The sequence below is a fragment of the Oncorhynchus nerka genome, linkage group LG28 (assembly GCF_034236695.1).
Source record: "Oncorhynchus nerka isolate Pitt River linkage group LG28, Oner_Uvic_2.0, whole genome shotgun sequence".
In the NCBI taxonomy this organism is placed as follows: Eukaryota; Metazoa; Chordata; class Actinopteri; order Salmoniformes; family Salmonidae; genus Oncorhynchus; species Oncorhynchus nerka.
Genome location: NC_088423.1, coordinates 14,037,634 through 14,052,349, shown reverse-complemented (window position 1 = coordinate 14,052,349; position 14,716 = coordinate 14,037,634). Strand labels below are relative to the sequence as shown.

General features: G+C 41.9%; 1 protein-coding gene across 1 annotated transcript in view; it reads right to left on the bottom strand.

Annotated features, from left to right (window-relative positions):
• Positions 1-14,716, bottom strand: part of LOC115112637 (NADPH oxidase organizer 1-like) — a 60,251-nt gene that overhangs the window by 44,221 nt on the left and 1,314 nt on the right. Inside the window, exons 2-6 of the mRNA XM_065012648.1 lie at positions 12,819-12,878; positions 8,369-8,476; positions 7,801-7,902; positions 7,540-7,670; positions 7,135-7,194 (exon numbers count right to left, since the gene is read on the bottom strand). Of these exons, the coding sequence (XP_064868720.1) occupies positions 7,135-7,194; positions 7,540-7,670; positions 7,801-7,902; positions 8,369-8,476; positions 12,819-12,878 (461 nt within the window). The remainder of the gene's footprint in view (positions 1-7,134; positions 7,195-7,539; positions 7,671-7,800; positions 7,903-8,368; positions 8,477-12,818; positions 12,879-14,716) is intronic.

The window sequence follows — 14,716 nt, the reverse complement described above, 5'->3', positions numbered from 1 at the left end:
ACCAATTGAAACGCTATTTAGCGCACACCGCTAACTAAGCTAGCCGTTTCACATCCGTTACACCAGATTAAAGTGCACTTTTTTGAATTGAAACGGCACACCGCTAACTAAGCTTGCCGTTTCACATCCGTTACACTCACCCCCCTTTTGACCTTCCTCCTTTTCCGCAGCAACCAGTGATCCGGGTCAACAGCATCAATGTAACAGTATAGACTTTACGTCCGTCCCCTCGCCCATACCCGGGCGCGAACCAGGGACCCTCTGCACACATCAACAACAGTCACCCTCGAAGCATCGTTACCCATCGCTCCACAAAAGCCGCGGCCCTTGCAGAGCAAGGGGAACTACTACTTCAAGGTCTCAGAGCAAGTGACGTCACCAATTGAAACACAATTTAGCGCACACCGCTAACTAAGCTAGCCGTTTCACATCCGTTACACCAGATTAAAGTGCACTTTTTCCTTTGCAACTCTCTGCTCTATGCGCCTGATTCTTACCTCACACACCCAGTCCCTCGTGACAGTGACTTGGGGTTTATCCAGTGACCTGGGGTTTATCCAGTGACCTGGGGTTTATACAGTGGAGTGCACTGTACTGTATATACAGTGAGCTCCAATAGTATTGGGACAGTGACACATTTAGTTATTTTGTGTCTGTACTCCATCACTTGGAATGTGAAATTATATAATAACTATTTAATTTGAGGGTATTTGCATCCATATCAGCTGAACCGTTTAGAAATTACAGCACTTTTTGTACCTAGTCCCCCGATTTTAGGGGACCAAAAGTAATTGTGACAAATTCACTTATGTGTACTAAAGTAGTAAAATGTTTAGTGTTTCGTCCCATATTCCTAGCAATGACTACATCAAGCTTGTGACTTTACAAACTTGTTGGATGCATTTGCGATTTGTTTTATTTGTGTTTCAGATTATTTTGTGCCCTATTGAAATGAATGGTAAATTGTGCATCACCTCCTGGTACGGCAACTGCACTGCACGTAACCACAAAGCTCTCCAGAGGGTGCTGCGGTTTGCCCAACGCATGGGGAAAAACTTCCCGCCCTCCTGGACACCTACAGCACCTAATGCCATAGGAAGGCCATAAAGATCATCACGGACATTAACCACCCGAGCCACTGCCTGTTCAACCCACTATCATACACAAGGCGAGGTCAGTACAGGTACACCAAAGCTGGGACCGAGAAGCTGTTTTTCAGTCTCTATCTTAAGGACATCAGACTGCTAAACAGCCATCACTAGCACATCAGAGGCGCCTGACAATAAACATAGATTAGGAATGTATAAACTGCACTCCACACTATTCTACAGTATCTTAGTCACTTTAAATTGTGTTTACACATTACATCACCCATTTCATATGTATATACTATATTGTATTCTATACTACACCACTGACTGTTAAACAGCCACATCCAGCACATCAGAGGCTGCTGCCTATAGACATGGATTAGGAACCACTGTCCACCTTAAGGAAATGAAACACGAGCCACTTTAATAATGTCTCCGTATCTTGCATAACTCATGTGTAAACTGTACTCTATACTATTCTACAGTATCTTAGTCACTTTAATTGTGTGTAAATACTGCATCACCCATCTCATATGTATATACTGTATTCTATACTATGCCACTGTATCTTAGTCCAATGCTGCTCTGACATATACAGTATGTATATATTCTTAATTCATTCCTTACTTAGTTTTACGTGTATGTTGGGGTATATGTTGTGAAACTGTTAGATATTACTTGTTACATTTAACATTTACATTTAAGTCATTTAGCAGACGCTCTTATCCAGAGCGACTTACAAATTGGTGCATTCACCTTATGACATCCAGTGGAACAGTAGTGCATCTAAATCTTTTAAGGGGGTGAGAGGATTACTTTATCCTATCCTAGATAGAAAGTATATATTACTGCGCAGTCGGAGCTAGAAGCACAAGCATTTCGCTACACCCGCAATAACATCTGCTAAACACTGGTATGTGACCAATAAAATTGATTTGATTTGGATTTGATTTATACCCTCTAGGCCTACTTTATATTGGCAGCTCATACCCTCTAGGTCTACTTTATATTGGCAGCTCATACACTCTAGGCCTACTTTATATTGGCAGCTCATACCCTCTAGATCTACTTTATATTGGCAGCTCATACACTCTAGGCCTACTTTATATTGGCAGCTCATACCCTCTAGGTCTACTTTATATTGACAGCTCATACCCTCTAGGTCTACTTTATATTGGCAGCTCATACCCTCTAGGTCTACATTCTATTGGCAGCTCATACCCTCTAGGTCTACTTTATATTGGCAGCTCATACCCTCTAGGTCTACTTTATATTGGCAGCTCATACCCTCTAGGTCTACATTCTATTGGCAGCTCATACCCTCTAGGTCTACTTTATATTGGCAGCTCATACCCTCTAGGTCTACTTTATATTGGCAGCTCATACCCTCTAGGTCTACTTTATATTGGCAGCTCATACCCTCTAGGTCTACTTTAAATTCATTGTGAGAGGACAGAGGATATGGTTTTTGAGTCTGGCCTCATAAATGGAAGTGGAAAACAGTGGAATTGAATCACATGTTGTTAGTCTCTGAAACACTGTTACCCATCTGACCATACATGCTTGGTTTTTAAGACTTCCCATAGGTGTCCTCGAAATAGTGATACGATAGTACTTTATTAATCCCCCAGAGGGGAAATTTGATTGCACCAGCCAACACTTACACTGAAAACCTTCCTAATATTGAGTTGCACCCTCTTTTGCCTCAGAGCAGCCTCAGTTCATTGGGGCATGAACTCTACAAGGTGTAAAAAGCATTCCACAGGGATGCTGGCCCATATTGACTCCAATGCTTCCACAGTTGTGTCAAGTTGGCTGGATGTCATTTAGGTGGTGGACCATTCTTGATACACACAGGACAACTACAAATACCTAGATTTCTGGTTAGACTGTAAACTCCTTCCAGACACATTAAGCATCTCCAATTCAAAATTAATTCTAGAATCTGCTTCCTATTTCGCAAGAAAGCCTCCTTCACTCATGCTGCCAAACATACCCTCTTAAAACTGACTATCCTACCGATCCTTAACTTTGGCGATGTCATTTACAGAATAGCATCCAACACTCTACTCAGCAAACTGGATGTAGTCTATCACAGTACCATCTGTTTTGTCACCAAAGCCCCATATTCTACCCACCACTGCGACATGTATGCTCTCGTTGGCTGGCCCTTGCTACATATTTGTTGCCAAACCCACTGGATCCAGGTCATCTACAAGTCTTTGCTAGGTAAAGCTCTGCCTTATCTCAGCTAACTGGTCACCATAGCAACACCCACCCGTAGCATGCGCTCCAGCAGGTATATTTCACTGGTCATCCCTAAAGCCAACACCTCCTTTGGCCTCCTTTCCTTCCAGTTCTCTGCTGCCAATGACTGGAACGATTTGTAAAAATCACTGAAGCTGGAGTCTTATATCTCCCTCTCTAACTTTAAGCATCAGCTGTCAGAGCAGCTTACCGATCGATCACTGTACCTGTACACAGCCAATCTGTAAATAGCACACCCAACTACCTCATCCCCAAATTGTTATTTATCTTTTTACTCTTTTGCACCCCAATATATACTTGCACATCACCATCTGCACATCTATCACTCCAGTGTTTATGCTAAATTGTAATTACTTTGCCTCTATGGCCTATTTATTGCCTTTCCTCCCTAATCTTCTACATTTGCACGCACTGTACATAGATTTTTATATTGTGTTATTGACTGTACGTTTGTTTATGTGTAACTCTGTGTTGTTTTTGTCGCACTGCTTTGCTTTATCTTGGCCAGGTCACAGTTGTAAATGAGAACTTGTTCTCAACTGGCCTACCTGGTTAAATAAAGGTGAAATTAAAAAATAAACAGCTCTGGTGTACATTCCTGCAGTCAGCATGCCAATTGCACGCTCCCTCCAAACTTGAGACATCTGTGGCATTGTGTTGTGTGACTAAATTGCACATTTTAGAGTGGCCTTTTGGTGTCCCCAGCACAAGGTGCACCTGTGTAATGATTATGCTGTTTAATCAGCTTCTTGATATGCCACACCTGTCAGGTGGGTGGATTATGTTGTCAAAGGAGAAATGCTCATTAACAGGGATGTAAATTAATTTGTGCACACATTGTTTTAGAAATAAACTTTTAGTGTGTATGAAACATTTCTGGGATCTTTTATTTCAGCTCATGAAACATGGGACCTACACTTTACATGTTGCGTTTAGATTTTTGTTCAGTGTAGTATGATATGTTGGACAGATGGTTACTTGAGGCAAACATGATTAACGCAAACGTTTAGCATATGCGAGTTCGAAGCTCATCACGGGTCAAATTTAGCATCTACTGATTCTCCATTCCATTTGTATTTGGGAAAATGAACATAAATTCAGGTGGACAGAACCAATATCGCCAGGCACCCCTATTTGGAATAACCCCACTGTACCTCCAGCGTTGAATGATACCACCTTTAAACTCTGCTTCCAAAGCAGCATCGTACATTTTGAGCATGTGTACTATGATGGATCTCTGCTGTCATTCAATCAATTACAAGAAAGATTTGGATTATCCAAAGCCGATTTCTTTATGTTCTTACAACTCAGAAATATTATTCAATTCGCTTCAACAAATCTGGATGAACCTAAGGGCATCTAGAATAGAAGACATAACGAAAGAAGCTTCTACGCCAAAGACGTTGATCGTCAAGTTATATCAAGGGTTGATTGAAACTACCTGATCTAAAGGAAGAAATGGATAACTATTGGTCACAGATATTTGAAAATGCTCATACCTTCTCCTACAGCATGGTACAGAAACTACAGCAATTTAAGATCAATCATAGGATTTACCACATTCCTGCCAGAATGAATGTAATGCACCCAGAAATGTCACATCGCTGTTGGAGATGCAAAAAGTTTCCATGTGTTTTCTGTGTTCAATACCTTTCCATGTATTAATTCTAGCCATTACAATGAGCTTGTCCTCCTATAGCTTCTCCCACCAGCCTCCTCTGAACACTATTTTGGGATAATGTATGTGCTATCATTTTATTGTGTCTAGGAATTTGATATCCACCCATCTCCAAGATTGTCTGTTGGGAAATGTAAATATTGATCAATATCAGAGAAAGTTTTGTAATCCAGGTCTAATTGCTACGGAAAAATGAATAGCGATCAATTGGCACGCCTCATATTCACCCTTAACTACCAAGCTACACCCCATTAGATTCTATATAATATAACATCGAACATAAACCAGACACATTTGACAGAATTTGGAAATCGTATGTTGACTGTTTTAGGGAATGATTTGTATAGTGGGCGTTTTGTTTTTGTGTTGTTTATGAGAACATAAACAACGTAATTGGTTACTTGTTACTTTCACTAACCGCCAACGATTTAATTAAGGCGATTAAGACCAAATATAAGCCTGTTTGTATGTCAGATCAGATCGATGTAGAAACAGAGCTTCGTTTTTCTTTATTTTCCAGGTGTCACCGATCGAAGCGTCCTTGGGTAAGGAATCCTTTTTTCGTTATGACCCAGATTACTTTGTAAACTATTGACACAACATTTGTGTATCAGATCGTTACGACCACTAGAGAGCAGTGGTTTATAGGTAGGAACAGGGAACCAAACACTGCACACATTCTTGACCTTGATGTGGTTCAGAATATACAACCAGATAGAATATCTATTTAGTTCCTTGTAGATGTTTGTATGAAGAAATATAAAGATCAGGACTCATTGCTAGTATGTCATTGCAGTACAGTTAATACAACAGTCATTTATTTTTCAAGAAAAAGACAAGGCGTTTTGATATGATTTACTCCATTCCTCATAGTCACACCAATCTACTTTCAGTCCACACACACACACACATTTTGATAAGCTTTAAAAAGATGGCACCATTCCATGGCAAGGGACTGCTTTAAAAGGCAATTAGACACGATATTTCCTTTAATGAGAAAGAGACACGTTTAATACTATCATGATAGAATAAATCTGTTTTCTGAAAACGAGTTGTATGGTTGAAGTCAGAGTTGTACTGTTAAATAATGTTGCATAGTTAACGATGAGGGGGCATGGATTTTTTTGTCAGTGAAAAGTAAAATGCTGCCGACTGCATGGGGCTAATAACATGATTCCATGTCAAATCCAACCAAGATCTACGTGTGGCGTTATGTATGTACACTGAGTTAGCAGTGTTGCACTGGAGTTAAACAACAATGTGTGCCAAATAAATCCAGTAACAGAAGCAATCATGAATGTTACCTCGTTAGTCAGAGACCTCCAGACACTCATTACTCTGTCTTCTGAAGCTTTAGAATGGGTAGCTGAAGATAACTTGCAAAATCTCTTCACAGGCAATCAGAGAAGTTAGCTGAGATTTCCAATAAAACAATAACACTGTCATTCAATGAGCTATAAATTCTTTAAAGCTTCAATCCAAAAGATGCCTGACCTGTAGTTCAAAGATCAGTAAACTTTATTCCAACCGCTGACATTCAGCTTCAAAATTGACCCAGCATTTGATAGAGTAAAATTCTAGAAGAATCCTTGTCCAATATCTGTTCAGCTGTGATTGGATAACAGCAGACAAGTCCCCAAGAGGGAATCTTCAGCTGTATTTATAGTGTCCAAAGATAAGTGCTGTAGTAATGGAGTCCAGGACTCCACCTCAAAGCAGCAGAGTGAAAGAAAACAATATATTTTAAACCAGACATTAAAACAAATTAAGAAATTATAAAGCATCACACTTCTGCAACTGTCTGCCCCAATCTTCCGACTGAAGTTCCTGCCTGCCCTGGGGCAGAGCAGTCCTTTCCCTCAGCCTTTTGCATCCATCTTTCCATCCCTTAATCTGTGAAAGCTCCAGCCTAAAAGACCTCCTTCCATCTGTCCATCAATAAATCCATAATTTCCTTTACTTCATCCTCAGACGTACTCTTGGTAATCGTAACAACAGTTTCCATGTTCCCTTCTCCCCAGTCCATCCCCAGCCTCAGTAGCTTCTGCAGGCCTTTACAGTCCTTCTGAGCCAACAGAGCCACAATTCCTGGGTCACCGAAACTCATAGATGGCTGCACTGTGTTCTGGAACATGGGTGAGGTTCAGAGACTGGTACCTGTGAAGGGGACAGAGTCAGACAGTGCTAGTTACTGTGGAAAGTCAAGAGAGGAGAGATGCATTGGCCTGTCCCAAATTAACCTCTAGTCCTTGACTAATATCTAACAGAAAACAGTGCATTCTGTTTAACTTGACAAAGAAAAAATCACATAACTTCATGCCCTGTTTCTGTGGGGCATTAACACCATTCTGACCTTGATAACATCAAATATTTGCAAAACCAGTCCAAATAAAAAAATATTAGAGAAAATAAATCAGAACTGATGATGCACAGGAACATGTTCTAAATTATCAGTCATAAAATGTTCATGAATTAACCCGTTGGTATTTAATGTCCCGTTACCATTCTGAGCTCCTGTGGTAGTAGTACCCCTCAATGGTGGCTGTGGACTTCTGGAAGCAAATATAGTAGAAACCAGCAAAGGAAGCACCGCTGATGTCTTTAATGGTGTGATCAGGGACCAGGAACTGCTCCTGTGGAGGAGGAAAACAACAGTTAGTACATCCTTATAACAACATTATACAGGGAAAATGTTTCCAAACTTCATATGCATGTTCCATGGTCGGGGAAGAAAAGGTGATATGCGGTCAGGTTTAAGCTTACCTTCCACCTCATGAAAATGTAGTCAGAGTTCTTCAGCTCATCATAGTCAAACTCATCCGAGTTGAACGTTTTTGCATACTGGTAGAAGGCTTGGAATTTGCCCTGGAGCCCAAATAGAAAATGGTTAAAACACACCACAAGGGGTCCTTTTGCTGGAACAGTACAATCTGTTAACAATCAGAACTATTGTTGATGACAATTCTACTGATATCAGACAGTAAAAGCCAAACCACTGTTCTGTAGCAACCTTATCTCAGAAACACAGAACTAGAATAGTGTGTAATTGCATCAGATGCTGGTTAAGGGGAGATGCATGAGAGAAGATATTAACCAGACTAGTGAAGTGCCCCCACTTTCAGCACAACCTTCACTCAATCCTGATATGACCAAATAAGCAGTGACTGCAAACCAGCATCATTCTTGGGGGGTGGGGGGGTGATGCCCCCACATTTTCACCAGGCAACATTAGCCTACTTTATTTGGATCTGAGGTCTAAAGCAGAGCAATGTTGGTGGAATCATGTTTTTCTTTTTAGAATGCTAAATTAAAGATCACATCTTCGATTTACCCAGTGCTTGCGATCCACATCCTCATCTGCATCCCACTTCCTGGTTAGAAATGGACGCTTCCTGCTGATGATCTCCCCAGCAAAGAACGTAGTCAGAGTGGGGTACTCCTATGGAAGAAAATCACAACAGAGAAACAAGTTATAGGCTGGGAATCAAATCAACCCACATTTTGTCATAAGTGAAAAGCTTACTTATACAAGCCATTAACCAATAATGTGGTTCAGGAAATAGAGTAGAGAAAATATTAACTAAATAAACTACAGTTAAATATTACAATAAACAATAATGTGGTTTTAAACAGGGGGTACCGGTACCGAGTCAATGTGCGGAGGTACAGGTTGAGGTAATTTTTTTTACATGTACAGTTGAAGTCCGAAGTTTACATACACCTTAGCCAAATACATTTAAAATCAGTTTCACAATTCCTGACATTTAATCCTAGTAAAAATTCCCTGTCCTACATCAGTTAGGTTCACCACTTTATTTTAATAATGTGAAATGTCAGAATAAGAGTGATTTATTTAAGCTTTTATTTCTTTCATCACATTCCCAGTGGATCAGAAGTTTACATACACTCAATTAGTATTCGGTAGCATTGCATTTAAATAGTTTAACTTGGGTCAAACGTGTCAGGTAGCCTTCCACAAGCTTCCCACAATAAGTTTGGTGAATTTTGGCCCATTCGTCCTGGCAGAGCTGGTGTAACCGATTCAGGTTTGTAGGCCTCCTTGCTCGCACACCCCTTTTCAGTTCTGCCCACAAATCTTCCATAGGATTGAGGTCAGGGCTTTGTGATGGCCACTCCAATACCTTGACTTTGTTGTCCTTTTTGCCACAACTTTGGAAGTATGCTCATTGTCTATTTGGAAGAGCCACTTGCGACCAAGCTTTAACTTCCTGACTGATGTCTTGACAAGTTGCTTCAATATATCCACATCATGTTCCTGCCTCATGTTGCCATCTATTTTGTGAAGTGCATAAGTCCCTCCGGCAGCAAACCACCCTCACAACATGATGCTGCCACCCACATGCTTCACGGTTGGGATGGTGTTCTTCATCTTGCAAGCCTCCGTCTTTTTCCTCCAAACATAACGATGGTCATTATGGCCAAACAGTTGTATATTTGTTTCATCAGACCAGAGGACATTTCTCCAAAAAGTACAATGTTTGTCCCCATTTGCAGTTGCAAACTATAGTCTTTTTTTAATGGTGCTTTTGGAGCAGTGGCTTTTTCCTTGCTGAGCAGCCTTTCAGGTTATATCAATATAGGACTCGTTTTACTATGGATATAGATACTTTTGTACCCGTTTCCTCCAGCATCTTCACAAGGTCCTTTGCTGTTGTTCTGGGATTGATTGCACTTTTCGCACCAAAGTACATTCAGCTCTAGGAGACAGAACGAGTCTTCTTCCTGAGTGGTATGACGGCTACGTGGTCCCATGGTGTTTATACTTGCGTACTATTGTTTGTACAGATGAACATGGTACCTTCAAGCATTTGGACATTTCTCCCAAAGATGAACCAGACTTGTGGAGGGCTACAATTTGTTTTCTGAAGTCTTGACTGATTTCTTTTGATTTTCCAAAGATGTCAAGCAAAGAGGCACTGAGTTTCAAGGTAGGCCTTGAAATACACTGCTCAAAAAAATAAAAGGGAACACTGAAATAACACATCCTAGATCTGACTGAATGAAATATTCTTATTAAATACTTTTTTCTTTACACAGTTGAATGTGCTGACAACAAAATCACACAAAAATGATCAATGGAAATCAAATGTATCAACCCATGGAGGTCTGGATTTGGAGTCACACTCAAAATTAAAGTGGAAAACCACACTACAGGCTGATCCAACTTTGATGTAATGTCCTTAAAACAAGTCAAAATGAGGCTCAGTAGTGTGTGTGGCCTCCACGTGCCTGTATGACCTCCCTACAATGCCTGGGCATGCTCCTGATGAGGTGGCGGATGGTCTCCTGAGGGATCTCCTCCCAGACCTGGACAAAAGCATCCGCCACCTCCTGGACAGTCTGTGGTGCAACATGGCGTTGGTGGATGGAGCGAGACATGATGTCCCAGATGTGCTCAATTGGATTCAGGTCTGGGGAACGGGCGGGCCAGTCCATAGCATCAATGCCTTCCTCTTGCAGGAACTGCTGACACACTCCAGCCACATGAGGTCTAGCATTGTCTTGCATTAGGAGGAGCCCAGGGCCAACCGCACCAGCATATGGTCTCACAAGGCGTCTGAGGATCTCATATCGGTACCTAATGGCAGTCAGGCTACCTCTGGCGAGCACATGGAGGGCTGTGCGGGCCCCCAAAGAAATGCCACCCCACACCATGACTGACCCACCGCCAAAACGGTTATGCTGTAGGATGTTGCAGGCAGCAGAACGTTCTCCACGGCGTCTCCAGACTCTGTCACATGTGATCAGTGTGAACCTGCTTTCATCTGTGAAGAGCACAGGGCACCAGTGGCGAATTTGCCAATCTCTGTGTTCTCTGGCAAATGCCAAACGTCCTGCACGGTGTTGGGCTGTAAGCACAACCCCCACCTGTGGACATCGGGCCCTCATACCACCCTCATAGAGTCTGTTTCTGACCGTTTGAGGAGACACATGCACATTTGTGGCCTGATGGAGGTAATTTTGCAGGGCTCTGGCAGTGCTCCTCCTTGCACAAAGGCGGAGGTAGCGGTCCTGCTGCTGGGTTGTTGCCCTCCTACGGCCTCCTCCACATCTCCTGATGTACTGGCCTGTCTCCTGGTAGCGCCTCCAAGCTTTGGACACTACGCTGACAGACACAGCAAATCTTCTTGCCACAGCTCGCATTGATGTGCCATCCTGGATGAGCTGCACTACCTGAGCCACTTGTGTGGGTTGTAGACTCCGTCTCATGCTACCACTAGAGTGAAAGCACCGCCAGCATTCAAAAGTGACCAAAACATCAGCAAGGAAGCATAGGAACTGAGAAGTGGTCTGTGGTCACCACCTGCAGAACCACTCCTTTATTGGGGGTGTCTTGCTAATTGCCTATAATTTCCACCTGTTGTCCAGCCATTTGCATAACAGCATGTGACATCTGTCAATCAGTGTTGCTTCCTAAGTGGACAGTTTGATTTCACAGAAGTGTGATTGACTTGGAGTTACATTGTGTTGTTTAAGTGTTCCCTTTATTTTTTTGAGCAGTGTACATCCACAGGTACTCCTCCAATTGACTCAAATGATGATTATCAGAAGCCTCTAAAGCCATGAAATCATTTTCTGGAATTTTCCAAGCTGTTTAAAGGCACAGTCAACTTAGTGTATGTAAACTTCTGACCCACTGGAATTGTGATACAGTGAATTATAAGTGAAATAATCTGTCTGTAAACAATTGTTGGAAAAATGACTTGTGTCTTGCACAAAGTAGATGTCCTAACCAACTTGCCAAAACTATATTATGTTAACAAGAAATGTGTGGAGTGGTTAAAAAACAAATTTTAATGACTCCACCCTAAGTGTATCTAAACTTCCGACTGTAGGTAGGGGTAGTGACTATGCATAGATAATAAACCGCAAGTAGCAGCAGTGTAAAAACAAAGAGAGAACAGTCTATGACTTGGGTGACTGGAGTCTGACAATTCTTTGGGCCTTCCTCTGACACCGCCAAGTACATATGCCCTGGATGCCAGGAAACTTGGCCCCAGCGATGTACTGGGCCGTACGCACTACCCTCTACAGCGCCGGATGCCGAGCAGTTGCTATACCAGGCGGTGATGCAACTGTTCAGGATGCTCTCGATGGTGCAGGCAGCTGTTGAACTTTGAGGATCTGGGGACCCATGCCAAATCTTTTCAATCTCCTGAGGGGGAATAGGTTTTGTCATGTCCTTTTCACGACTGTCTTGGTGTGTTTGGACCACGATAGTTTGTAGGTGATGTGGACACCAAGGAACTTGAAACTCGAAGTGAAAGGGGGGGGATGTTCTGCCCTCCTTTTCCTGTAGTCCATGATCGGCTCCTTTGTCTTGCTCACATTGAGGGAGAGGTTGTTGTCCTGGCACCCCACTGCCAGGTCTCTGACCCCCTCCCTATAGGCTGTCTCATCATTGTCGTTGATCAGGCCTACTATTGTTGTGTCGTCAGCAAACTTAATGGTGTTTGAGTCGGGAGTACAGGAGGGGACTAAGCATGCATCCCTGAGGGGCCCCAGTGTTGAGGATCAGCATGGCAGATGTGTTGTTGCCTATGCTTACCACCTGGGGGTGGCCCATCAGGAAGTCCAGGATCTAGTTGCAGAGGGAGGTGTTTAGTTCCAGGGTCCTTAGCTTAGTGATGAGCTTTGTGGGCACTACGGTGTTGAATGCTGAGCTGTAGTCAATGAACAGCAATCAGAAACATGAAAATAAAAGCATGAGATTCAACCTCTATTTAACCTCTTTTCAGTATCACGTAATTCATTCTCACCTCTGTCAACCCTTTGATCTTCAAGTACCCACACAAGTATGAGGCTTCCATGGTCACATGCTGAAAGAAACAACACTTCATTGTAAATATAAAGGCTGGACATACAGAAAGTAAGATCAATGAAAAGCTGATTTCTGCTGGAGTCTCAGGACTGATCGATCGGGTTAACATTTTCATTACCAGCTCTCCTATCACATGTCACTTCAAATAATGACAGGGTCATCCTAAAGCTAGGTTTAATTACGCATTAAGGCCTGAGGGGGTGTGGTATATGGCCAACATGCCACAGCTAAGGGTTGTTCTTAAGCAGAACTATGCGGCGTGCCTGGACACAGCCCTTGGCCATGGTATATTAGCCATATTACAAAAAGCCCTTAGCCGCCTTATTGCTATTATAAACTGGTTACCAATGTAATTAGAACAGTAATAATATACATTTTTTGTGGTATATGGTCTGATATACAAAAGCTGTCAGCCAATCAGCATTTAGGGCTTGAACCACAAAGTTTATAATGGCTGTTAGAGCATCCCTGACAAAATGTAAGATGACACTGGCAGTAGAGCTGGGCAATATGGCCAAAATATCATATCAAAGTATTTTCCAAATTTGATGGTATGACGGTATTTAATGTTTTTGAAAAAAAGTTTGAGTTGTGCGTGACCCTACGGTGGCAACACATTCAATGGGTCTTTCTTCATTCTGATTGTTTTATACTGTTCAATTCAACCAAAAATAATTTCCCTCAATTTCTGCATTCACTGCACTCATTTGAGACAATTTCCACACTGTCACATAGGGCTGCATGATATGGGCAAAAAAAACTAGGCCTCTTTTTTACTCTAATGTTGCAATTGCGATTTGACTGCCATCTTCGATCAAAACACTTGGGTGAACTGTTGGAATCATGGAAATAGAATGAGAATTATAATTACACTACTGTTCAAAAGTTTGGGGTCACTTAGACATGTCCTTGTTTATGAAAGAAAAGTAATTTTTTTGCACATTAAAATAACATCAAATTGATCAGAAATACAGTTTAGACATTGTTAATGTTGTAAATGACAATTGTAGCTGGAAACGGCTGATCTTTTAATGGAATATCTACATAGGCGTACAGAGGCCCATTATCAGCAACCATCACTCCTGTGTTCCAATGGCACGTTGTGTTAGCTAATCCAAGTTAAACATTTTAAAAGGTGAATTGATCATTAGAAAAATCTTTTGCAATTATGTTAGCACAGCTGAAAACTGTTGTCCTGGTTAAAGAAGCAATAAAACTGGCCTTCTTTAGAATAGCTGAGGCAGGGTAGCCTAGTGGTTAGAGCGTTGGACTAGTAACCGAAAGGTTGCAAGTTCGAATCCCCGAGCTGACAAGGTACAAATCTGTCGTTCTGCCCCTGAACAGGCACTTAACCCACTGTTCCCAGGCCGTCATTGAAAATAAGAATTTGTTCTTAACCTACTTGCCTGGTTAAATAAAGGTAAAATTAAAAATTTAAAAAATGAAATCTGGGGCATCAGCATTTGTGGGTTTGATTACAGGCTCAAAATGTCCAGAAACTAAACACTTTCTTCTGAAACGCATCAGTCTATTCTTGTTCTGAGAAATGATGGCTATTCCATGCGAGAAATTGCCAAGAAACTGAAGATCTCATACAACGCTGTGTACTACTCCCTTCACAGAACAGCTTAAACTGGCTCTAACCAGAATAGAAAGAGTGGGAGGCCCCAGTGCACAACTGAGCATGAGGACAAGTACATTAGTGTCTAGTTTGAGAAACAGAAGCATCAAAACACCAGTCTCAACGTCAACAATGAAGAGAGGACTCCAGGATGCTGGCCTTCTAGGCAGAGTTCCTCTGTCCAGTGTCTGTTCTTTTGCCCATCTTAATCCTTT